Below are 27,457 nucleotides of genomic sequence, written 5' to 3' on the forward strand. Positions count from 1 at the left end.
ATTAATATATTATCTAAGACTAACCCTCTGTTTTTGAATTTTATATCTTCAAAGATAAACTGCTGGCATCGGAGGATGCAATCATACAGTTTGTTCTAAAATACATTTATTTCTTTCTGTTTTTTTCAAAGACTAGTTCTTATGTGAAACATGTTATTAAGATTTATAGTAAATCACCTCCACTTCCAGCTCCTCTTCCTCCCTTCCTTCCTACGCCCCAGAATCTTCACACATCTGCTGTCCCAAACAAGTCTCAAAGTGGACACGGTTGGCTCTGACCAGTGTGGCTCCAATTGATTGGGCATTGTCTTGAAAAGTGAAAGGTCAGCCCAGTTTGATTCTCAGTCAGGGCACATGCCTAGGTTGTAAGTTCTATCCCCAGTCAGGGAATGTATGAGAGGCAACTGATGTATATTTCTGTCTCACATTAATGTTTCCCTCCCACTCTTTCTCCTCCCTTCCCCTTTCTCTAAAAACAAACAAACAAACAATTTTAAATAAATTATATGTTGTGATGTTCTTTTTTTAAAAATAATCTCTCTTTTTAAAGATTTTACTTATTTATTTTTGGAGAGGGAAGGGAGGGAGAAAGAGAGAGAGAGAAACATCAATGTACGGTTGCTGGGGTCCGTGGCCTGCAACCCAGGCATGTGCCCTGACTGGGAATCAAACCTGCGATGCTTTGGGTCACAGCCCACACTCAATCCACGGGACTATGCCAGCCAGGGCAAATAATTTTTTTAAAAAGTGGACATGGTTGTAAGAAACTGTGAGCAACACTTTAAAATTGTATTTACATTATGACCCAGAATCACTACTTTCTAGGGATGTGTTCTAAAAAAGATTTATGGATGCAGATGTTCCCTTCAGCACAATGATGGGAGTGAAAAATGGAAAATTGTCCATGTTCCACAGCAGGGGTTCTTCAAAAATTCTGATGTGCACCCATAGAAAAATGGGAAGATGGAAGCAGTGTTCACCCCTGGGGAAATCAGGTTCCAGAATCATTCTTGCCAACATCCACAAGTGCATATACATGTATGTGCACACTGGTACTTACACATGCTCAAACACGTGTATGTGCACACATTTCAACATACACACATGTGCACAGGAACACAGGCAAACACATGTACACAGAGAGAAATGACTAGAAAAGTGAACACTTCCTGTTAGGGCACTCCTGAATGGAAGGACTTTGTTGTTTAATTCTTAATTTCTTTAGAATTCACTATTCTACCCTAATCAATCATTACTTCCTTGTAATAGACACCTTTAAAGGTAAAAACTAAATAAAATACTTTTAAAAGATTAAAAATTAATTTAGAAACTGTTCTATATTTTTATAGTATTTGCGTGGGTGTCATTCCTATGGCAAGGATCCGCAACCTTCCTCCTCCCGTCTAAGGACACTGTTCACATTACCACCTGAGCTCTGCCTCCTCCCTCCCTACTCCCACCCCCACGTCCATGGAAAAATTGCCTTCCATGAAACCTGGTGCCAAAAAGGTTGGGGACCACTGAAATTCTGTAAGACTGATACCTGCAGTCATTCCTATTATAAGATGTGAGTGCTGTATTAAGAACCTTAATGGTTATTTCACCCCTTAGGACTGTTGTGAGCAAATTGTCTTTAGATTAGTTTAATATGATAAATTGTAATTATAAAGATGGCTTTCCTGTATTTTCCAGAACTTTGTAAAGAAGTATTTCTTACACTAAAATGATTACTGAATAGTTTTTGGTAAGTGGGTGCTGGTTACTAACAAGATGTCTCAGTATCTGTCCACATGGGCGTCTCTATGGGATTGCTTGAGTGTTCTCATGGTATACTAGTGGCTGGCTCCTCTCAGAGTGAGTGATACAAGAGATCATGTGGAAGAGACAATGTCTTTTATGACCTAGCCTTGGTAATCACACACTTGTACTTCCACAGTACGCTACTAATCACATAGGTTAGTACTGATTTGAGACTAAAGAAAGGTGTGAATACCGGGAGACCAGGATCATTGGGGCTATCTCAGAGACTGGCTACCACAAACAGATTTATCTGAGTTTTAGGAAAGTGAAAAGTGGTAAATTTAACAAGTCTTATCTTAGGATAATGATTCGTGTTTGTGTTTGAATAAACCATAACCTACAGGTATTTTTAAAGGGACCAATTTTATGCTAGTTTTTCACATGCAAACATGTTTTTTCCTTTTCTTTTTTTTTTTTGTAGATTATTTAAAATATCCCACAATATGCATAGGAGTGCTTATTCTAATGACATTGCAAACTTGGATTCTCATGTTGTCCCAGGAGAAATTGTCCAAACAGAAATGAACAAAGGGACATCATGGAAATGCAGCAATAGTAAGCAGAAACCTCAATATTCAGATATTAACATGTTTACAGCAAGTGATGCTTTTCCTGCTTCTGAAATCAGAGAAGGTGTATTGAAAGTACCATCTTTTTCAGTTGTGTCCCAGCCTCATGAAGTTCAAGGTAATTCTTTGCTTTTTCCCTTGGTTTATAAAAGTATATAAAAGTATCTAGTCTATGTTTCTTAGCATAAGGAGTAATATAAAAATATAGTAAACTTGAATAGGTTATTTATGTGCAATTTCTGCATTTCTAATTATATTGCATTATACCTTATTATATTGCATTATACCTTAAACTGTGATGCAGATATTTAACTGTGCTGTCAATGAAAAGTTATGCAAACTTTATCTAAACAGTTTTTATGGAAAAGTTTTAAAATACCATATAAGTATGTAGGGTTGTTTTTTTTTAGGAGTAACAGAAAATGATTTGAAGGCTATCACAGAAATCCGTATCCTTCAAATTAAATTATTTTACTACAGAAGCTTTTATTTAAAATCATAATTATTAAATACTTTGTTTCATTATCTCTGTTTATTTTGGTTAACAAGAAAAAGAAGGAAAAGTGAATATTTGGGGTCATGTAAGAGACTCAGTGTGTGTGTGATAGTGCTACTCAAATAGTGGTCTGCAGTCTGGTGCCAGTTTATAAGCTGTTTATTTCCAGTCTGTCACAAGATAAATACACAAATGAGTTTATATTACTGGCTGGTCTCTGAGCATATTTACTTATAAGTCGATACAATTTCTTATACTTTGGGAAGAAAAACATATTGGAATAGACATAGGGAAGGGAAATGAATGAGAATGAGGCATACTGTGGATTGGGGACATTTTTACAAATCTAGTATTTTCGAAAACCTAATTTACAGTTTATACCTATAATCTAATTCACATATTTTGAGTATATACGTGTGTTCTGGAGGTAATATCCTCTTAGCTTCTTTGATACCCTGTGTTATGTCTATAATAGTGTACTTACTCTATTTTATTAGAATTCATTAGTTGTCTTATGACTATTTCCCTGTGACCTATGGACTCCATGAAGGCAAGAACCATGCCTTATTTATCTTCATATCTCAAAATACACTGAAAACCAGATTAAGTAACAAAAATGTTTTTGGAAAAGTGTATCCATGAGCAAGGGTGAGGGTAAAGTATGGAATATATTTGGAAACAACAAGCATTCCAGTTTGGTTGAAATGAAAGTTATGATTAAATGGGTAGTAGGAAATAATGTTGGACAGTTACCTGAGGATCAGATCCTTTAACACCATGAATACCATACTCAAGAGGTTTTGTGTTTAGTTTTAATAAATTTATTAAGCAATGAGGAGAAACCATGCACAGAATTTTTTGAGCAGGTCAAGTTATATCATCAAAATTGTGCTTTAGAATGGTAGGATTAGTGACTCAAAAGCTAGGGAAAGCCACTTAGAACTGACAAAAAGTTATGATCTAGTTGGCAAAACAAAGTGAATTCCAGATATTGGGCAGTTGAGCTAGAAAAATCCAGGGAAAAGTGATTGCAATCCTGGCTACTCTGCAGACTGAGATAATTCTGAATTTTGGTTAGAAAATACTTGCCTGATCCCTCATGAAGAGTTGTGTCCAATGCAGATAATTGAATTGCATTAGAATGGTGGGAGGGGACAATAAATGGGTTATACGTGACAGTGTAATAACTTCTGACATAGTCATCCTTTAGTGCTCCTGTTCAGCATGTGGTCTTAATCCTGCTGCACTTCCTTCTCTGTGGTGATCAAAGTAAGGTGGGAACAGAGAAAATGTAAACACTTAAAATTAATTTCATTATCTGCATAATGGGAAATCCTTCTTATCCTTTACTGGAACTTGCCATACTATGACAGTAACTTTTGAAGAGTTTTAAAGATCTTTGTTCTGTATTAGCACAGCTGAAGTGATTCTATTGTTTGGGTTTCTTTATGGATTAAGACTATTGCCTTACTTTTGTGTCCATTGTATTGTCCAAAAAGTTCATTTGCTGTCAAACTCACAGAACTGCTACCCTTCATATTTTCCAAGTGTATATTTAAATTAAAATGGAAGGTTGAATGCTATTGATGATAATTTGAGTTTGGGGATATAACTTATTTTCTGCTTCTTTTCTAATATTTTACTATATTTGAATCTTCAGGACAATAGAAGTTTGGTCAGCTTGATGCTGCCACAGTAATCTTGTCATTTTCAGTTCTGAAGACATCTTCTCACCTGTAATGACATATAATTACAGTGAGTGCTGAGAGTTTGCTGAACGAAAGGAAAAATTTGATATCAAGTGTTGATGGTGATGATAAATGATTTTAGTAGCAGAGTTTTCTCATGAGTAAAAAATTGATTCTGTATCTACTCTGGATTAGAGATTCATTTTTGTGAGTGTAAACTGATGAGAAACTACTTAATGAGAGAAAATCCAGCATGATGGCCCACATGTGGGCTTGTTACAAATAAATATTTTATAGGAAGAGACATATTTTGGAGGAAAAATGAGATTCCTTTCAAAGCTGATGGATTGACACACTGAAAATTACATTTTGTTTTGGCACAAATATTCTGACGTTCTGCAGAACTGAAAGTAAAATGAAAATTTGTAAATTGACTTAATAAATGCAAACATATTAATTGGGTGCTTACTGTGCCAGGCATTGTTCAGGTATTTTGGATATGTCAGTTAAAAAAACAGACAGTGAATCAATTGTCTTTGAAGAGTTAACATTCTTGGGAGACAGGATAACAATTGTAAGTCTATAAATAAATCATATAGTATTTTAGAAGATAATGAGTAATAGGGAGAAAGAAAAAAGTGGAGCAGAGTAAAGGTGATTAGCATGGGAATGCTGGGATCAGGGACTTAGGATAAGAATTATATAATTAGTGTAGCTCTTTTTGAGAAGGTGAGGTATAAGTAAGTAATTGAAGGAAGTGAAAGACCCAAGGAAATATGAAAGGAAGAACAGTTTGAACAACAATTTGGCTGATGTTTTTGAGGAACAGAAAAGAATTCCATATAGGTAGAGGAGATGGGTTAGTCAGGAGTAGTATGACATGAGGTCAGAACACAAAGGTGGAGGTGAAGGTGAGGAGGCAACATCTGTAGGGCCTTGTAGTATATATTTTGAGAGAAATGGGGGATTTGATCAGAGAAGTAATATGTTCTCATTTAACTTTTAATAGGAACATTTATCACAATCCAGCAATTTTTGTATATCTTCACAAAAATATAAATGCTTAAATAAGTGTAGTATTTGTATTCTGATTAGCAGCTAGAACTTCAGGCAGCAGCTGAAAGAGTATGCAGTTATATTCCTTCCAAGGGAGAAGAAACTGGAGATGGGCCTGTCCCCTCTGTGCTGAGCCTGGATGTGTACCTGTGGGGGTGCATGTGGGAAGGGGTGTGTCCCTGTGCCCATCTGAAAACTGATCTTTGCTGTTGTCCTGTGGAACTCATGAATGCAAGCCCTATGGCATACAGAGCTGGGTGTTTGGGGGGCCTTGTCCTTCAGGTGGGAAGCCTTAAAAGTTTAGTCACTACATGTGTAGTTTAAAGCCTTTGCTCTTCAGGAAAAAGGTGGGAGTTGGGGGTTCCTTCCCAATTGTATGGTGGTATGCTGGGAGTGGAATTTATGGTGAGAGTTGTCCTAGCCTTTCCTACCTATTTCGATGTCATTTTCTCATTTGTCCATTGTATAGGAGTCACTCAACTAGAAGTTTCAGGATTTCTCTCAGAGGAAATTGTTCTGTGTGTAGCTGTAATCATACTTATTGCTTATAGGTGTGTATTTGGTGGATCTGTGAGAGGAGGGAAATTCAGAAGCATCCTATGTTGCCATCTTGGTCCCTTCCTCTATCTGTTAATTCCTTTCTTATGATATCAAAATTGCAAGTATTAAAGCTTCATCATTAAATATTGGCAATTTTAATTTAATTTAATTTTAAAATTAAAAGTAACCAATTTTTAAAATTCCAAAATATTTGACTCCTTAATGTTACACTAAGCGGCAAAATTTAGAGGTATTTTCAAAGAATTCCCATATTTCAACTATATACAGTCCAAAGCCTTTGATGATGTAAGTATTTTATTATGATTATTTACTTTTCTGCTTTTTCTTACTAGATTGTTTGCTCTTGAAGGGTAGGGACTAGATTACATTCACTTTATATCCCCAGTGCCAAACTCAGTGACTGGTACATTGTAGCAGCTCAAAAAATGTTTGTTGAGTGAATGCATGTGATTTTCATAGGTGGGTTGGTTTGTATTTATTAGACTTATAAAACTTTCTCTGGAAGCTAAAGAAGTGATTTTCTTCCAGGTCTAGCATATTTACTTTTACAAAACAAGATAGTAAATTTTAATAGTGTTTTTTTTTAAGGAGGTGGATCTAGAGCAAGGTCATAATTTTAATTAGTTTAGAGATAAAAATGTTTAAGCTGTTTATTATTCCATAGAGTCTTTATAAGGCATATTTTGTAACAAATTGAGAATGTGAATGAAAAATTCTCTATATTACATGATTCATTAAATTTTATATTTTAGCTTCTTTACACAGATAGGAATTTTGTGATTTGTGCTCCAACTGGTTCTGGGAAAACGGTATTGTTTGAACTTGCTGTAACAAGATTATTGATGGAAGTCCCATTGCCATGGTCAAATATTAAAATTGTTTACAGTAAGTATTTATATATTTTAAGAGTAATAGTTGTAATAATGAAAAACCATTGAGGCTAAAGTAAGAAATAAATTCAATTCATCAGACTTATTACTTGGTTTTCCATACTTTTTTCATAAAGACAGTCCACATTTGGTCTTACCTGTTACATTAAGTTCAAAACACATTTGCTCAGTTATAAATACAAAGTAATACTTGAATTGAGAATTTGGCCCTAACAGGCCTATTTTTAAAAGGACAGGCAAGATGAACAAATAAAATCAAACATTTTATAATGCTAGAAATTCCCACAGGAACCCTTCTTTCTTAGGTATATATATATTTAAATTTTTCATCAAAGTAATTTATGCACATGGTTGAAAAAATCAATGGTCACAAAAGGGATTATAATGAAAAATAATCTCTTGCTCTACTTCTCTTCACTCTTAGTTACAATTAGCTGAGCAATCACTTCTTTTTCTGTTTTTAGTTCTGTTTGGTGATTACCTTTATAACTCTGAATAATATGCTTCTATCGTTAATTTTTAATTTATAAATATTAGGCAGTACCTAGATAGGTATTTTTATCTTAACTTTATTAACCAGTGTTTTTATGCAAATAATTTTTACAATTTCACTGGCATTCAAAATAAATATCTTATATTGTTATAGTGGCACCAATAAAAGCCCTGTGTAGTCAGCGTTTTGATGACTGGAAAGAAAAATTTGGACCAATAGGATTGAAGTGTAAAGAACTCACTGGAGATACACTAATGGATGACCTATTTGAGATTCAGCATGCCCATATTATTATGACAACTCCAGTAGGTGTTATTTATACTTTATTATTTTCATGGTTTATTAGAAAATAGCTATTTCTCTTCACCAAGAAAAAATGTTAAAAGAAAATACAAAGTAGAAAAATATATTTACAGTGTAATAAAACAAACAAAAGGTAAGTATTCAGGATATATAAGAAATACTTACAAATTAATAAGAAAAAGACAACCAAATAGGAAAAATAGACAAAAGATATGAATAGGCAATTTGTTATTGTAGATAATTTGTAATCATACTTGTTCCTTGTATTCTTCTATCTAAGTATTATGTGTTGCAGAGGAAGGATCTTGATAGAGCTTAAAAGAGGTAATAAGACTATAATTTTGAACATTTTTGGTTAAACTTAAAAATAAATGGAAGTTCAATTTTTTTAAACACTTGAAAGGCTGTCAAAGCCTAAACAAATTTTTATTTATTTATTATTATTATTTTAAATTTTAATTGTTCAAGTACAGTTTTCTGTCTTTTACTCCCCTCCCAGGAACCCTATACAAATTTTTAAAATCTTTTTCACAATACTTTTAAGATATTAATTAAAATATAGCCCATCAGCCCTGGCTGGCATAGCTCAGTGGATTGAGTGCGGGCTGCAAGTCAAAGCATTGCAGGTTCGACTCCCTGTCAGGGCACATTCCTGGGTTGCAGGCCATGGCCCCCAGCAATTGCACATTGATGTTTCTCTCTCTTTCTCTTTCTCCCTCCCTTCCCTTTTTAAAAATAAATAAATAAAATCTTAAAATATGTATATATATATATATATGTATATATATATATATATATATATATCCCATCATTTGTAACACATAAATTTAAAAATTTTATTGATATCCTAATAATATTCATTAAAATTCCTTATGTTAAACCACTTGTACTTTTTTCCCTAGGAGAAGTGGGATAGCATGACTAGGAAATGGAGAGACAACTCTTTGGTCCAACTGGTTCGACTGTTTCTCATTGATGAGGTAGTGAACACATTATTCACTTTCAGAAATAAACATAAAAAGATGAGTAGAATGGATAGAAAGAAAAGCAAGACATTTCAACCAAACTATATGTTTGTTTTATCCCTTCAACTGGAAAATGCTTATTTTTCTAAGGATGAGCATTAATGTTCTTGCAAATTGTAATTGATTAGATAGATTTATTTATTTATTTTAAAAATTATCTTTTTAAAAAGATTTTATTTATTTATTTTTAGAGAGAGGGAAAGGGAGGGAGAAAGAGAGGGAAAGAAACATGAATGTGTGGTTGCCTCTCACATGCCCCCTACTGGGGACCTGGCCCACAATCTAGGCATGTGCCCTGACTGGGAATCAAATCAGGGACCCTTTGGTTCCCAGGCCAGTGCTCAATCTGCTGAGCCATACCAACCAGGGAAGATTTTTTTTATTTTTACAGCTAATGATGTTTTTTCTTGACTTTTTTCTTAGGTACATGTTGTAAAAGATGAAAATCGTGGACCAACTCTTGAGGTTGTAGTTAGCAGAATGAAAACTGTGCAATCTTTATCTCATACTTTAGAAAATACCAGTTCTGTTATTCCAATGAGATTTATAGCTGTGTCTGCAACAATTCCAAATGCTGAGGATGTAAGTTGAGATTTTAGACTGAAATTTTTTATGACTAGTGAAATATTTAGTCATTTTAGTGTTAGAGAAAACTGAGGGTTTTTGTTGTTGTTGTTAGTCTCCTAACCAATTTAATAGAAAGTATGTTGTAGAAAGTAATGTTTAGATTTTGTAGGGAAGGCAGTATTAAGACCATAAATTTGAGTGATTATTTCTAATAAAACATTTTTTGGTGCAAGCCTGTTGTTTACTAGTATCTAAAAGTCTTAGTTTCATATATCTTGTAAATAACATGACTCTTAATATGTTATGGTAGTTGGAACCAACTGACTCTAGTTGTATAGCAGAGTATGGTGGAGAGTAAAAATAATTGTTTAGTTCACTACCATCCACTTTCCCCAATTCTGTGTGCCTAGCATTGTGGTAAGCACTAATGACAGATGCAAAAGTAAAAACATAGGCCCTATTTTTTAGGATAATCTCATGATTAATGGGGTACATAGACACGAAAATAAATAATTACATGCAGTTTTATACTTTCTGTAATGTATATATGTCCTACATTTTTCTTCATTTGTTTTCAAATTTGAAAAATGTGATGTTTCCTCACTATTTACTTCTCAACCTACTATATGACTTTTTCTTCCTGCTACTACTTAGTAATTGTTTTCACAAATAGCTGCTATATTGTCTAATCCAATGGAAAACTTGGCTATTATCTTTAATTTGACACAATTTAGTCATTTTTGTTCTTAAAAATGACAACTTTTGTTTATATTCAAGACTGATAGAGAACATTATTTAAAGTATATATAAACAATAAAAACCCAAGTTCTCTTTCTCAATTTTTCTCTAAATTAAGGTCTTTATCATTGGCCTGCTGCCACTCTCAAACTGTAAATTCTTATCTCTAATCATGATAGCATTGAAAATGTTTCAATAATTTTTCCTGTGCAACTAGAAACTCATTAATCCACCTTCCAGTCAAAGCAATGGTCAGGTTCATAGAAGGGCATGAAGCCTGATTACTAAGCAGACTATATGAAGATAAGGATTGCTCACCACACAGTTCCAACTAGTGACTCTAGCACTGAGTCTGACATATGCTTTTGGCACTGCCATCTCTCCAGTATTTATTTGCTTTTCATTTAAAACTTGTCAACCCTTACCAGTCTAAGCCAACCTTTGCTTTGCTACTCTTCAGCCAGCATTTAAGACAACACAGTAGTATCAGCCATATCTAGACATAGTTCTGAAAAAGCAAAGAAGTTACAGTGATAGTGAGAAATTCAATTTCTCTGCCAAAATCAATTTAATTTTACTTTGGAGTCTTAATAAGGAAAAGGAAACAAAATAATAATAATTAATTGGAAGTTTACCATGGTAAAAAGTATATATAATCTTGAAATACTGCTGTTGGTAATAAAATGTTTACCAATATATCAATAGAACAGTGTCAATGAACTACCATGTAATATTGCAAAAGACTATATTTAAATATTTTATGCTTCTACTTTACTATGGTCTATAATTGGGTTATTTTTAGTCATAATACTTTATTTAAAAAAACTCAATGTATACATTTCTATTATTTAAAGATTGCAGAATGGCTCTCAAATGGTGAAAGACCTGCTGTATGTCTGAAAATGGATGAGAGACATAGACCAGTGAAACTTCAGAAAGTGGTCCTTGGATTTCCCTGCTGTAGTAACCAAACTGAATTCAAGTTTGATTTATCCCTCAACTACAAAATCGCCAATGTTATACAAACATACTCTGATCAGAAACCCACACTTGTGGTATGAATTTTGGTTGCTTATTTTTTTAGTGTAATGCCCAGCTTTTAATATGGATTTTTAATACAAAACTTATTCATTCATTTTTAGTTTTGTGCAACAAGGAAAGGTGTGCAACAGGCTGCTTCTGTTCTTGTGAAAAATGCTAAATTTATTATGACTGTGGAACAGAAACAGAGGTATATTTTTTCATTTTTTTTTCTTGGAGGTAGAAAGACTTTTAGGGATCATCTAGATGAGATGAGAAAACTGGGTTAATTTTATAACCTTTTCAAGTTTCTTGACCCTCTACCTTAGTTTCCTCATCTGTAAAATAAGCATAATAGTAATTTGGAGGATTGAGTGAGATAATAAATCTTAGGGCAACTATGATCCTGTCTTTTTTATTTCATAGCTAGATTTCTTGACAGGGTATTCATATTGAGGTTTTCATCTTTTTTTATCCATATTCAATCCAGCATCTGTTGTAATCTTTCACCAAAGGGGATCTTGCTAATTCATCTCTTAGGAGCCTCTAGCACATTTGACCACTCCCACTTTATTTAAAAACTCTGGACTCCGTGCTCCCATGCTCATTATCTACCCACTGTTCCTACATTGCTGGTGGCTGATTCTTAGTTCCTCTTTCACCTCTCTACCCAACTCGCAACATTTTAACTTAAAATTTTTTTTAAATATTTTTATTGATTATGCTATTACAGTTGTCCCATTCCCCTCCTTCATTCCCCTCCACCCTGCACACCCTCTCCCACCCACATTCCCCACCTTTAGTTCATGTCCATGTGTCATAAGTTCTTTAGCTTCTATATTTCCCATACTATTTTTGCCCTCCCCCTGTCTATTTTCTACCTACCACCTATGCTATTTATTCTTTTTACCTTTTCCCCCATTCTCCCCCTCCCACTCCCCCACTGATAACCCTCCACGTGATCTCCATTTCTGTGGTTCTGTTCCTGTTCTAGTTGTTTACTTAGTTTCTTTTTGTTTTTGTTTTAGGTGTGGTTGTTAATAATTGTGAGTTTGCTGTCATTTTAATGTACATGGTTTTTATCTTCTTTTTCTTAGATAAGTCCCTTTAACATTTCATAAAAATAAGGGCTTGGTGATGATGAACTCCTTCAACTTGACCTTATCTGAGAAGCACTTTATCTGCCCTTCCATTCTGAATGAAAGCTTTGCTGGATAGAGCAATCTGGGATGTAGGTCCTTGCCTTTCATAACTTGGAATACTTCTTTCCAGCCCCTTCTTGCCTGCAAGGTCTCTTTTGAGAAATCAGCTGACGGTCTGATGGGAATTCCTTTGTAGGTTACTGTCTCCTTATCTTTTGCTCCTTCTAGGATTCAAGATACTAGCAATGTAATTTACCTTGCTAATGTAATTATGATGTGCCTTGGTGTGTTCCTCTTTGGGTCCAACTTCTTTGGGACTCTCTGAGCTTCCTGGGATTCCTGAAAGTCTATTTCCTTTGACAGATTGGGAAAGTTCTCCTTCATTATTTGTTCAAATAACTTTTCCACTTGTTGCTCTTTCTCTGCTCCTTCTAGTACCCCTATAATTCATATGTTGGAATGTTTAAAGATGTCCTGGAGGTTCCTAAGCCTCTCCTCAGTGTTTTGAATTCTTGTTTCTTCATTCTTTTCTGATTGTATGTTTTTTTCTTCCTTCTGATCCACTCCATTGATTTGAGTCCCAGTTTTCTTCCCATCATTATTGGTTCCCTGTGCATTTTTCTTCATTTCACTTAGTGTAGCCTTCATTTTTTCATCTAATTTGTGACCAAATTCAACCAATTCTGTGAGCATCCTGATCACCAGTGCTTTGAACTGTGCATCTGATAAGTTGGCTATGTCTTTGTTGCTTAGTTGCTTTGAGCCGTTCTTCCATTTGGGCCATTGTTTTGTTGTTGTTGTTGTTTTTGTTTTGTCTTGACACGCCTGTTACCTAGCGAGGGGCAGAGGCTTAGGTGTTCACCAGGGCAGGGCAACCCAGTCTCTGGGCTGTGATGCTGTATGTGAGGGCGGGGTCCGAGAGGGAACAATGGCGTTTGCTCTGCTCTCAGTCAGATTTCAGTCCCTTCCACTGCTTCCCCCAAGTAAACTGGGTCTTTCTGGTGCTAATTCCCATGTGGGTGGGCTTGTGCATGTTCTAGGACCCTGTGGGTCTCTCCAACGAACTCTCCCCTGAGGCTCTCCCTGCACCTCAACCCCCACAGGTGTTTTCAATCAGTGCCCCAGGCTCTATTTCCCGATGCTGGGATCCTTTGCTGAGCAGTCTGTCTCACTCTCCAGTTTCGCTCAGTTTATCTGTGCGCAAATGTGGGACTGCCTGGTCAGCCAACCTCCTTGCTCGCAGTGCCTCACTTCATAATCTCCACCTTGCTGGGTGTGCCCATTGCCACCCTGCACCCGGGGTCTGCCAGCCGCCACCTGTGCACCCAGCGTCCGCCCGCTGCACTCTTGTGCTCGGGATGCCCTTCAGACCGGTGCCACCAATTTTTTTGCCATGATCCCTCTCTGTCCTGCCACCAACTCCACCCCTCCTACCAATCTAGATGAATGTGTCTGTTTTAACTCCTTTGTTGTCCCACTTCCATATAGTTCAATTTTCTGTCAGTTATGGTTGTTATTTTGTGTCTAAATTGTTATTGTCCTTATTTTGGTTGTGTGAGGAGGTACAGTGTGTCTACCTACACCTCCATCTTGGCTGGAAGTCAACATTTTAACTTTTAAAATGTTAACATTCTAGCTCTGACCAATGTGGCTCAGTTGGTTGAGTGTCTTTCCACAATGCAAAAGGTCACTGGTTCAATTCCCTGTCAGGGCACATGCCTTGGTTGTAGGTTTGGTTCTCGGTTGGGATGTGTACGAGAGGCGACCAATCAATGTTTCTCTCTCTCTCTTTCTTTCACCCTTCCCCTCTCTAAAAAAAATAAATAAAATCTTTAAAAAATAAATAAAAATAATATAATTTTAAAAATGTTAACATTCTAGGGGTTCTATCCAATGTTTGTTCTTCTAATTCCACACAACTAGGTATTTGTATCTATCACATGGGTTCAGAGTATATACATACACACATTTATGTATGTCTGTGAATTCCTAAACTTTTAACTCCAACCCAGACCTCCATCCTGAGCTCCATGTCTACAGTCTACCTGCCTAACTGACATCTCTAACTGTACATCTATAGGCATCTCAAACTCATAATGTCCAAAACAGAACCTTGGTTCTTTCTCTGAAACCAGCCTTTCCTTCAGTGTTCCCCATCTTAATTACCCATCATCTACCTAGTTATTTACAGTAGAAATCTATCATTGACTTCTTCCTCACTTTCCTTCCCATAGGCAGTCAATTACTAAGTCCTATTTATTCTTACTTCTAAATATATGTCAATTATTTTGTCTCCATTAGCACCTGCCACCTCCCTCGTTCAAGTCACTATTAATCTCTTGCCTTTTATCTGTTGGCCACACACACACACACTCTTTCTACTTTAGTCTATTATCTACATAGCAGAGTGATTGTTTAAAATGAGAAATCTACGTATATCAGTGTCCTGCTTAAAACTTTCTAATAGTTTCTTATTCTCTTCAGGATAAAATCCTAAATCCTTAATATGGCCTGCATTACCCTGTGTAATGTGGTGTCTGGCTAATTCTCCAGACTCCTCATGACCATGCTCCCCCATTACTCACTATACTCAAGCTATATTGGACTCTCTGTTCTATAAATGTACCAAACCGAAAGCCCTATACAGACAGGGCTTTCCTACATTGTTTTCTTCGCCTCAAATGTTTTTTGTATTTGTTGTTGTTATTTGTTTGCTTTTTACCTAACTCTTACTCATCCTTAAAATTTTACCTTTAATGTCAGTTTCTCAGGAAGTGTTCAACGATCTTCAGTTTCCCTTTATTTACTTTGTATATCTACTTGTACTTTTTATTTTATAGCACTTGCTATAGTTGTTTAATTGTTATTTTAATATCTGTTCTATTCATTGGGTTATAAACTTATTGAGGAAAGGAGGACTTATGATCATCATATGATCATAAGTTCTCACCAGAGTGGCAGCAAATGGTTACTACTTAATTAATATTAGCATATTGCCATAATTAATAACAACTCTTGGGACTCAATAAACATGTTTAGTTATAGACCTCAGACTAAAATTGGATTGGATGATTAAATATATACATGAGCAAATACTGATTTTCTAGCTAATTTTGTATAGGGGGGATGTGCTTTACTGTACTTTGAACTAGTCTATCCTGTGGCCCCCACCTCTGGTCACTTTGTCAACCAAAGATATTTATCAAGCCTAGAAGACATCTCTGTACGTTTCTGACATTCTTTGTCCTTCTATTCATTAAAAAGATGGTTCTCTGGCCATCTTGTCTAATACAGAATTACCTATATAGCCATTTATTCATACTCTATATACTGTTTTCATAATTTACTTCCATGTGAAGGATTTAATTTGGTCCCCTTAGTTACTGCTACATGAAAAAAATCTTTAGGATTTGAAGCATGTAGAGTAGTGCTTTTTTTACAAATATCAGTAAAGCATGATTAAGCATAAGATACAGTAAAGAACCAGAGAAAGTGAGAGAAACCAACAACTTGCTCACAGCCAAAAAGTAGATGGCATATGAGAGGCAGACAGAAAGGGAAAAAGTGAAATTAGTGCTACCTGCATAATAATACCATAGATTTCTTTCTATCCACCTCTTTGTTTTATACTCCAAAGAATATTTATCAAATATCACAGCCAGTCTTTACTAGGAACAATAAACAGTTGAAGAGAATCTCATTTATATGTTCTGCTTTTGCTTCATTCCCTGAGAAAAGCATTAGTGAAATGGAATGGAACACCATTTTGAGTTGGGATCAACTAGGAAGAGAGACTACTGCTTATGTCAGTTCCCATTTAACTAGTCACATTCTAGCAACTCCCACAAGGCTTCTTTTTGTCTATCAAGCCCCACATTTTATTACAAAAGTTTCCAAATCTGTCTAACGCGCCCCACATTTTTGGGCTCTGGCCTCTTTAGGGTTTTATTAAATATTTTTTATCATGTATTGTGCATTTAAATAATGAAATATTTCTCTGTATTAAAATATGTGGTTAACTTCAGGAAGCTAATTGGTAGTTTACTCATTGTGAGAATGTCTCCTGAGCCTTTAGTTTTAGTCAGAATACTCTTTGGCTATTTATGGTCACAGATCAAACATATTGGAAGAATGTATGCATCACTTAGGTAATTTTGCTGGTAAAAACCTTATCTGTAATGAAGTCATAATTGATAGTTTTTATACCAGCTACACTTGGTTTTATAACATTCTTGATTATCAATTTTCTAAATGTTTTTAACAAAAATAGAGGCTCAAAAACAAGTTTACCAGTTCATTATAAAACTAGTAATAGAGTAAAGGAAAAACTGGAATTTTTAGAAAAGTATAGGTATAAAGTAAATAGGCTATAAGTAGCTATGAGTTTGGAACCTTCTGTTTGTTGTGTGAGTTAAGCCAGTTGATCAAGTTGGGCTATGTGATGTTTAGTCAGAAACAGATGTAGCTACCAAATGAGACTTATTTTCTTGCTCATAAATTAACTTTTAAATCAGTTTAAAAAACTGACAATTCTTGTGCGATGTTGGTATCATTCACAGAGATAACTATATGGCCCCCCAAGGTAAATATTTAATAAGTAATTAGCATTTTTTAGCTAAACCTATTTATGTGAGGAACTGAAATAGGTAACATATAAGTACCCTTAAAACTAATATCCATCCCTGGCTGGTGTGGCTCTGTGGATTGAGCACAGGCCTGCGAACCAAAGGGTGGCTGGTTCGATTCCCAGTCAGGTCACATGCCTGGATTGCTGGCCAGGCCAGGTCCCCAGTGGGGAGCATGCAAGAAGGAACCATGCACTGATGTTTCTCTCCCTCTCTTCCTTTCCCTCTGTCTAAAAATAAATAAATAAAATCTTTAAAAAAACACAAAACTAATATCCATTCCATCCTTTCCCTATTATCCTGTTCTCTGCTGCAGACAAATTATTTCATTTTGTTCCAGATAATCTGTTTTTTTTTTCACACAGAAACATGAGTCATAATTCCTTTTCTCATTTCTTACTCTTTCCTAGTTATTTAAGGATAGTTTCTCTCTCCTTCAACTCCCTTCTTTCTTCACTCTTTGTCCTTTTTTCTTTATCCTAATTTTTTTAATTCCTGTTTTTTTTCAGGAATAAAATGCTGGTATTAGAAACAGCATGAAGTTAAAGACCCAGATTTGAATGGCAGTGCTGCCACTTTACTAGCTATGTACTACTGTAATACACTTTACTAGTGTATTGGGCATATCACTTCACTTCTCTCAGCTTCAGTTGCTTAATCAGGGTTGGATACATGGGAATCAACTGTCTATCTCACCATATTAATGTGAGAATTAGATAAGACAGCGTATCTAAGACACCTTACTGTGTCACACATAGTTTGTACTTAATACTAACATGCCCTTTTCCTTCTCCTCTGTTTATTACATTATGAATCCTTTTAAAAAGTTCAGAATGTTATATTAAAAAAATGCCTGCTAGTATCATATCTGCAACAAGGAAATAGAAAACCACAAATTTGGAAGTTCTTAGACATAATTAAGAACCAACCCTACCAACCTATAAAATCTTCAGAAGTACCCAGAATTCCTTTTCAAATTGTCAAGAAAATCTTTTCCTTTTCTAACTTAGTTTAAATGCCATATCTCAGACCACAATAAACCACTATTTCATATTTCCATCTTTTTTATTTACTTACTAGTTATACAGTAGAGGTTTAAAAATTGTTATTCCTGTAAGTATTTTTCAGGCAGATTACAGGAGTAGGCTTATATTTTGACCCATGAACATAATCACCATTTATAATGTTTTCTCCTGTGGAAAGTGGGTGTTTCAAATTCCTGATTTAAAAGTGAACTTTCCCTGGCTGGAATAGCTCAGTGGATTGAGTGCAGGCTGCGAACCAAAGTGTCACAGGTTCGATTCCCAGTCCGGGTACATGCCTGGGTTGCAGGCCATGACCTCCAGCAACCGCACATTGATGTTTCTCTCTCTCTCTCTTTCTTCCTCCATTCCCTTTCTAAAAATAAATAAATAAAATCTTTTTTTAAAAAAGTGAACTTTCACTGTTACAGCTGATAAATTAGGGGCTTCTTTTTTTTTTTAAGTTTATATCATTTTACCTACCTCTCTGAATTTTCTCCCACTCCCCAGCCCCTGGAAACCACTTTTTTATTCTATTTGTATGAGTTCAACTTTCTTTTTCTTTTTGTAGATTCCACATGTAAGTGATACCATGCAGTATTTGTGTCCTCTTTTTGACCAATTTCACTTAGCATAATGCCCTCCAGGTTCATCCATGTTGTTGCAAAAAGCAGAATTTCCTTCTTTTCTAAGGCTGAATAATATTCCATGTCATGTATATGTATCACATGTTCTTTATCCATTCATCTGTCAGTGGACACTTAGGGTTGTTTCCATACTCGGCTATTGTGAAATAATGCTGCAATGAATATAGGGGTACAGATACCTCTCTGAGATACTGATTGTGCATCATTTGGATATAACCCAGAAGTGGGATTGCTGGGTCTATTTGTAAGTTTTAGAGGAAACTCCATGCTGTATTACATACTGGTTGTACCAGTTTATATTCCCACCAACAATGCACAGGGCTCCCTTTTCTCCACATCTTCGCCAGCACTTATTATCTTATCTATTTGATAATAGCCACTCTAACAGGTATGAGGTGTAATTTAATTATGGTTTTGGTTTGCATTTCCCTGATGATTAGTGATGTTGAGCACCTTTTCATGTATTTTGGCCATTTGTTTGTCTTTTTTTTTTTTTAATTTTTATTCAGGTCCTTTGCCCATTTTTAAATTAGGTTATTTTATTTTTTTTTCTAAGTTGGAAAATTAGGGACTTTTGAGTATGAAGATTAGATTTTTCTCTACTTCTTAAAGATGGTTTTCAAATAAAGATAGTATGAAAATATTTTTATATCTTTAAGATTCAAAATAATAAGGTTTTTGATATTCATGGGAATAACTCAATAATTTTATGGTATTTTTAAATAGGTTACAGAAGTATACGTATTCCCTAAGAGATTCAAAACTGAGAGGTAGGTTTAGAGATAACTGTTGAATAGTATTTCAGTTACAGTTAAAAAGTGTCAGTTGCTGATGAAATATTAACAGTATGTAACATGACATATTTCCATTGTAGATTTCTTAATACATGGTGTTGCTTATCATCATGCTGGTATGGAGCTGTCAGATAGAAAAGTAGTTGAAGGAGCTTTTACTGTTGGAGATCTACCAGCTCTTTGTAAGTAAAATATATTTTTGTGGGTATTATAAGATATTTTGGAAAATTATTTTCAAGGGAATAAAAGAAAACACTCAAGTATTGACTTGTTTATGCTTTTTCAAGTCCAATGTTATGTAAGTGTTCCTGCATATACATGCTATAGTAAACTTGTTGTCATTTTAGTTCTTTATCATGTTATCGAGCATAGTGCAACTTAAACAAAAAATAAGAATTTAATAATTTCAAAAGACGCATAATTTTATATTGTAATGTTTTCTTCATTTTAAATAAATTCCCTATACAAGATTCTATTTTGTTTGTAAAAATATATCTTTTATAAGAAAATGTCTACCTGAAGCATTAAAATTATGTCTTAAAAGTAACATTCCTTAATCTGATGCAGTTACTACCAGTACTTTAGCTATGGGAGTAAATTTGCCTGCTCACTTAGTAATTATAAAATCTACAATGCATTATGCTGGAGGGATGTTTGAAGAGTACAGTGAAACAGATATTCTACAAATGATTGGGAGAGCTGGCCGACCTCAAGTAAGTCACAGTATTTTACTTTTTGTAACATTTTAAAGACAAAGTAAAAAGCAAAAATCTTTTGTGTGTGTATTTTTTGTTAAACAAAAGATTAAGTTTTCATGTTTGGATTAGGTTTAAAAATAAATGTCACTGAGAAAATCTGCTTTAATGAAAGAATAGGAGTAAAACAAGTCTCACCAAAAAAGACACTCCCTCCAGTCAGTGGTTGATTGCTGAATGTTTGGGTTTATGAATATGTATGCTGTTAAAGGTTTTCTTGGTTTTGAGGGGTTTTGTTTTGTTTTGTTTTGTTTTGTTTTTTATTCTGACTGGAGATACTTTTGGCATTTTTATGTGGGACAGTTTTTCATTGTGTAGGACTGTCATGCACTGCAGAATATGTAGCATCCCTGGATCCTAGCACAAAATGCCATTAGTGGCCCCCAGGTATTGTGACAATAAAAAGTCAACTCATACACATAACAAAACATCCTACTCTGACAAATACTTGAGTAAAGAAGTCATTCATATAGGTTCTAAGGAAACATTTAGGAAGAATATCTTTTCTAAGAATGTCAAAATATTGTTTTAAACAAATCTATAATTTTTGTAGGGTAAAGTAAGTTATATGTAAACTATATCAAATATTACAACTTCTATACAGTTACCCAAGATTGTTTTGATTTCACCACTGCCAAAAGTATGTTACAGTGAAACCAAAGTGGTGTTTTTACATCTATACTCTTGGAAGATTTTTAAATTAAATTTTCAATTAACATTCAAATTCAGAAGCATTTTTAAGGCCTTTTTGACCTGTTATTTAAGACAGGGGACTGTTTAATATAAAATCAAAGTCTTGAGCATTGAAGAGGACTGGTATCAGCATGTGCTCATGTTTACTAAATTTCTCTCTTTGTGTGTATGTGTATCTTTTCCCCCCCAGTTTGACACTACAGCTACTGCAGTTATTATGACTCGGTTAAGTACAAAAGAGAAGTATATTCAGATGTTAGCTTGTAGTGACACGGTAGAAAGCAGGTAATACCAAAAATGTTCCAAAAAACATATTGTTAATGTAGCCTATGATATGTATTAAAAGGAAATTTGGTAGGGACTTTTCTAAGGCTATGTGTTTAAAACTTGTCTGTAATCTTAATTAGAAAGTTTGTGTCTTTTTAGAAATTTAGAAATTTCTTTTAGAAAGAAATTTAATAGTTAAAAAACAATACGATATTTTTATTCAGCATTGTTTCTTAGCATGCAGTAGCATGTGTCCTTGTTATAAAAGTACAAATTAGTCATAAGTAGAAGAATATAATTTTCACAGCTCTTTATATCTTAACATTTTGTTTAATATATAGAGACAGGCAAGCTGAGACGTTTTAGTTAAGTATTTGATTGTAATACTCTTGGAGGAAATAGGATATAATTCATTCCCTATCTCCCTACCTTTTTAAAAAGATTTTTATTTATTTTTTAAATTTATTTTTAATTATAGTTGCCATACAATATACCATATTATATTAGTTTCAGGTGTACAACAGTAATTTAGCACTTATGTGCCTTACCAAGTGATTACCACAGTAAGTCTAGTAATCATCTATCACTGTACATAGTTATTACCATGTTATTGACTCCACTCCCTATGCTATACAATATATCCCTATGACTTATTGTATTACTGGAAATTTGCACTTCTTAATTCCCTTCCCCCTTTCTGTCCAACCCCCCACCTCCACCCAGCTGGCAACCATTAATTTGTTCTCTGTATCTGTGAGTTTGGTTTTGTTTCATTTTGTTTGTCTTATCTTTTGATTCTACATGTAAGTGAAATAGTAAAATATTTGTTTTTCTCTGTTTGACTTACGTCACTTAGTGTACTGCTCTCTAGATCCATCTATGTTGTTGCAAACAGCAAGGTTTCATTCTATATGGCTGAGTAGTATTCCATTCTATACATGTTGTACCACATTTTGTTTATCCATTTAATCTATGGATGGACACCTAGGTTGCTTCCATATCTTGGCTATTATAAACATAGAGGTGCACATATATTTTCAAATTAGAGATTTTGTTTACTTCAGATAAATACCCAGAAGTGGAATTTGTGGATCATATGGTAGTGAGGAGTTTTCACATTGTTTTCCATAGTGGCTGCACTAATTTACAATTCCACGAATAGTGTACAAGTGTTCCCTTTTCTCCATATCCCTGTCAACATTTGTTATTTGTTGTCATTCCCACTTCTTTTTAAAGCAATAATGTTTTCTAGACTCATAGAATGGAGAGAGATCTGTAATATTTTTAAAAGTTGAACTGACATAATGGTTTTCTCTTATATTTTTGAAAATTCATTTACCTTAATGAATTATTAAAGTAGCAATGAGTATATTATTCAATTATATTATTGAATTATTTTAAATATCATTGAAGTTTAAAACAGAAAGACCTATTGCGTTAAAATACCTATTACTAATGCAAAGATTTTTTTCCCATTAGTTTGCACAGACATCTTATTGAGCATTTAAATGCAGAAATAGTATTGCATACCATCACAGATGTAAATATCGCTTTGGAATGGATACGATCAACTTTGCTTTATATCAGAGCCTTGAAAAATCCATCTCATTATGGTTTGTTATTTTATTTAGAAAAGTCATAATTTTTTAAAGCCAGTTGGAACTAAACTTACTTTTATAGGTCACAAAATAGATTATAGAAACTGATAGATAACAGAAACAAAAGCAACAATAATCATAAATACATTTAGAGACAAGAATAGACAAAAGTGAGACATCTTAATTATTTCACTTCTAGTCTGTGAAATCAGCACCACTAAAAATAGATGTTTTGGAAAAAAATTAACTCAAATAAAAATAACAAAAATGCCTAAAGTTATTTAAAATAATTTTTTAAAATTCTTGAATTTTATTTGAACTGGTGTTGAAATCAAAATATATAGTACTACTGTTTCTGCTGGAATTTTCATTCTGCTTCTAAAACTAACACATACCTAGTTTTGTTGCTTCTAGAGGGTTCTTTCATGTGGTACAGATTATAAAATAAACATAATTGAGATTGCTATATATCAAATTAAAACTCGACTTGTTGCAATACCATTCTAATGGACACAGGTTCAAAATATTCAGATTTCTAAGGAAAAATAGTATATAGAGTATTCCTGGTATCTGTTATACAATTAAATAAGGAAAGGATAAGCCATTTGGTATTGGAAAAATTTCAACACTGTGGTTATTTTCTATAGATGTTTAAGCCTTGCTTTAACCCATAAACTATTTTTTATTTAATATTTAGTTAGACTAACTAGAGTATAAACTGAGCCTATAAAGATGAATTCAGTTCTTTCTATTTTATTTTTCATAAATTTTTATAACTTATACAGGTTTTGCATCTGGTTTGAACAAAGATGGAATTGAAGCAAAATTACAAGGTTAGATGTACTTCTTCTTAAAAAAAACTATATTCTATTCATTTTAATGAAAAAGGTCAGGTATTATGAAAGTGAGAATCCTCTTTGTAAATTATTTTTACTATTTTTTTCTTGTGAATGATTTTTTTTAAAGTAACCTGTTGTTCAAAGAAAAAAATACATGAACTATTTTTTTTCACACCAAAATAAAGCTTGGCATATACACTTTTTTTCTGAATTAATCTATTTATTAATTCTATCAGAATATCTTCCTTTGTATAATATGTTAACCTTGTTTATTTGTTTTTATTTTAAAAATGACTCTGGTCTTTGAAAATATTATATATAGACACAACTCTTTATTTTTCTTTTCTAGTTTATTTTTTATTGAAATATAAGCCTAGCTTGGTTATGGGCTTCTTATCCTAATTTGTACTAATGATGTCCTCCTATTAAATACCAGCTTTATTTTTCAGTTTGTCACTCAGTATTTCATTAACTATCTTTTAAAATAACAAAAGATTGTTGAGAATTTATTAGTATTAAATATGGCTACCTCTTCTTTGTATTGTGACTCTTCCAGTAAAAGAAAAAAAATGCTAGATCTACTAAAAATATTTAGTCAATTTTAATTTATTCTCTACTTGGATACACACATATGGCAAATAAAAATGCAGAAATAAAGATGAAACAGTAAAATTGCATTGCTTTAAGCATAAGTATATTGTTGAAAGATATGATAAGCAATAGCATAAATTTATAACACTGCTGTTGAGAAACACCTATAAAATAGTTGTATTATCCTCTCTTTAATGGCCAATTTTGTAATTGAGTTTTTAAAGCATATATTGATCATTGTGATAAAATATACACAAGAAACCAGACTGTCCCAAGAGATATCTTGCTATGTTCTGATAACTATAATGATTTAACTTTTGTTAAATTGGCAGAATCACAATTTATATTTGCCTTATCGCTAGTCATTATAGGGTAGCTAACTTTTGCCTCTAAATAATAGCCCAGTTTATTATATAGTTGAACTGAATATAATATTTTAGTGTCCTTGGAGGCCTGCCTTAAATCTCTTAGACAGGATCCTTAGTGTAGAACATGCTGTTTCTAAATTTGTTTATACTTTCTCGCTCAATATCCTCCAGTAGCTCACTTTTAGAATAAAATCCAAACTTTCACCAGAGCCCACAAAGTCCTAGTTGGTATCTCCCTGCATATTTCATTGACTTCATCTTTTGTCACTTTCCTCTTTTTTATTCTACTCTCTTTCCCAGTCCAGTTGGCTCTCTTGGCTGTTATAGTCATGTGTATAGCCATATCTTATATACATGAAGCTTGTTTCCACTTCAGGCTTTTGTACTATCCATTCCTTATTCTTAGAATTCTTCTCACAAATTTTACATGGCCTGCACCTTCATTTCATTCAGGTCTTTGTTCAAATATCAGCTTCTCACAGAGGCTCTCCTGGACTACTTCATTTAAACCAACCTTTACAGAGAGGAAGGCAAAATGATTTCTTTGTTGGTAATGGTATTTTCATGTTTCTTGGGAAAGCTGATGTATTGATGTATGTTGAAATTTAGGATGACTGTATCATTTATATCAGAAATTACATAGCTTTATGTCAGAAATACACAAACTTTAGTTAAAAACTAAAAAACCATCATTCTCTAGGTCCTTTCTCAGCTTTATTTTCCTTCATAGTACTTTTCAGTACCTGAAACTATATTATTTATATTTATGTATTGATTGCTTTATTCAATAAAAAGCTCTGAAGGAAACTTGTCTCTTACTACTATAAACCTAAAGCTTAGAATAATGCTCATCGTATAATAGACATTTTTCTTTGGCTGATTAATTTACCGAATGTTAAGTTAATAGTGGGTAATAAAAAATTAGCAAAAACTTCAAAAGCCCTACTTAACAAAACAATTAAAACTATCAAGCTGCCTAAGCAATGTTCTTAAACCAAAGTATTTCCTAAAGAACCTTGCCTTCTCCAGGCTATGTTTTTGTGAGCTGCTACTCTACTTCAGTTTAAACAGGTTGTGGTAATCCCACCCTGCTGTGAACTGTTTCCATAGCATGGGACAGAGAGAGCACTCAAACCAGCAGGCTACACTAATTGCTCTGATCCCCATCAGTCAGAGAGTGACTTGCATTGCTTCCTTTTCAGAGGTTCCTTCCAAGTAGTAAATAGTGGCATTTCCAGATGTGCTGCTGTAAGAACCAAAAGCATCAGCTAAAATAGTCATAAGTGGTTGCTTCAAAAGAGTGGCAAACCCAGAAAAGGGGAAAGACTGGTGTTTTTTAGAACAATTCTTTTAGAGCTATTTGACTCTATACTTTGTGTGTATATATCTTTGATAAAAGTGAAAAAAAAAGGAAACCACTCTTATTGAAAGTCATATAACAAAGTGGTTACTTAGACCTAGAGAAAGTTACTTAGCCTCTGTTGTTTAGTTTCCTGACTTGTACATGAAGTAATATTAATACTGCCTATCTTATTGTGTTATTTTGAGGATTAAATGAGGTAATAAAATATTATTTTAAAAGCTTGAAGTTGTAAATGCTATTTTATTGCTTACTGAGTGTTGTTTTTATTATTTGTATTATTGTTACTGTTAGAAAATATTTTTAGCATATCACTCAGCTTTTATTTAAATGGGTTTTTTTCTTACTGCTTAAATAGGAATTACAGTTCTTTCCCCTAAAGTACAGAAACATAACTTTAGCATATTTAAAAATAAATTCTATTTTGTGCTGCTTTCTTATTTTACTAAAATAAAAATGTGTTTTCTACAATTGGACAGAATTATGTCTGAAGAATCTGAATGATTTATCATCTCTGGACTTGATAACAATGGATGAAGGTGTTAGTTTCAAACCAACTGGTAATTTTTCCATCATTACTACTAAATTTAACAATTGTTTACTTAATACTAAATAAGAAATTTTGTTGTATTAAATTTAGGTGATGGTAAAGTTAAATTGTGATCTCATTCTCAACAGGGAATCATCATTAACATGATAAACTTATATAAGAATCCTATTTATAAAATTATAGAGCTTCTTTTTAAAATTACAATATATTTATTTATTTTATTTACCAATTTTTATTATTTTTATTTTTAATTGTTCAAGTACAGTTGTCTCCATTCCCCCCCACTGAATACTGCCCCCCCCATCCATCCCCACCTCCCACCCTCAATACTACCCCGCCTTTGGCTTTGTCCATGTGTCCTTTATACATGTTCCTTGGTGAACCTTCCCCTTTTCCCCCCTTTATCCCTCCCCCCTCACCTCTGGTTACAGTCAATTTGTTCTTTATTTACATGTATCTGGTTATATTTTGCTTGCTTATTTATTTTGTTGATTAGGTTCCACTTATAGGTGAGATCATATGGTATTTGTCTTTCACCACCTGGCTTATTTCACTTAGCACAATGCTCTCCAGATCCATCCATGCTGTTGCAAAGGATAGGAGCTCCTTTCTTTCTTCTGCATAGTATTCCATTGTATTTTTGATCCATTCATTTACTAATGGGCACTTAGGTTGCTTCCCATACTTGGCTATTGTAAATAATGCTGCTATGAGCATTGCGGTGTGTGGGTTCTTTTGAACTGGTGTTTCAGGATTCTTAGGGTATAATCCCAGCAGTGGAATTGCCGGGTTAAAAGGCATTTCCATTTTCAGTTTTCTGAAGAAATTCCATACTGTTTTCCGCAGTTGCTGCACCAATCTACATTCCCACCAACAATGTAGTAGGGTTCCCTTTTCTCTGCCACCTTGCCAGCACTTATTGTTTGTTGATTTGTTTATGGTGGCCATTCTGATCAATGTGAAGTGGTATCTCACTGTGGTTTTAATTTGCATCTCTCTG

General features: G+C 33.9%; 1 protein-coding gene across 1 annotated transcript in view; it reads left to right on the forward strand.

Moving 5' to 3' along the window:
- HFM1 (helicase for meiosis 1) overlaps nt 1-27,457 on the forward strand; it is a 91,111-nt gene that overhangs the window by 13,358 nt on the left and 50,296 nt on the right. The window contains exons 4-19 of the mRNA XM_045847142.1: nt 2,222-2,487; nt 2,780-2,818; nt 6,385-6,455; nt 6,923-7,055; nt 7,707-7,858; nt 8,759-8,836; nt 9,305-9,463; nt 11,041-11,241; nt 11,329-11,417; nt 19,369-19,412; nt 19,517-19,618; nt 20,004-20,149; nt 21,075-21,169; nt 22,631-22,764; nt 23,535-23,582; nt 26,387-26,467. Of these exons, the coding sequence (XP_045703098.1) occupies nt 2,222-2,487; nt 2,780-2,818; nt 6,385-6,455; nt 6,923-7,055; nt 7,707-7,858; nt 8,759-8,836; nt 9,305-9,463; nt 11,041-11,241; nt 11,329-11,417; nt 19,369-19,412; nt 19,517-19,618; nt 20,004-20,149; nt 21,075-21,169; nt 22,631-22,764; nt 23,535-23,582; nt 26,387-26,467 (1,838 nt within the window). The remainder of the gene's footprint in view (nt 1-2,221; nt 2,488-2,779; nt 2,819-6,384; nt 6,456-6,922; nt 7,056-7,706; nt 7,859-8,758; nt 8,837-9,304; nt 9,464-11,040; nt 11,242-11,328; nt 11,418-19,368; nt 19,413-19,516; nt 19,619-20,003; nt 20,150-21,074; nt 21,170-22,630; nt 22,765-23,534; nt 23,583-26,386; nt 26,468-27,457) is intronic.

This window comes from Phyllostomus hastatus, unplaced genomic scaffold (genome assembly GCF_019186645.2).
Source record: "Phyllostomus hastatus isolate PE091 unplaced genomic scaffold, TTU_PhHast_1.1 phas_contig_524, whole genome shotgun sequence".
NCBI lineage: Eukaryota > Metazoa > Chordata > Mammalia > Chiroptera > Phyllostomidae > Phyllostomus > Phyllostomus hastatus.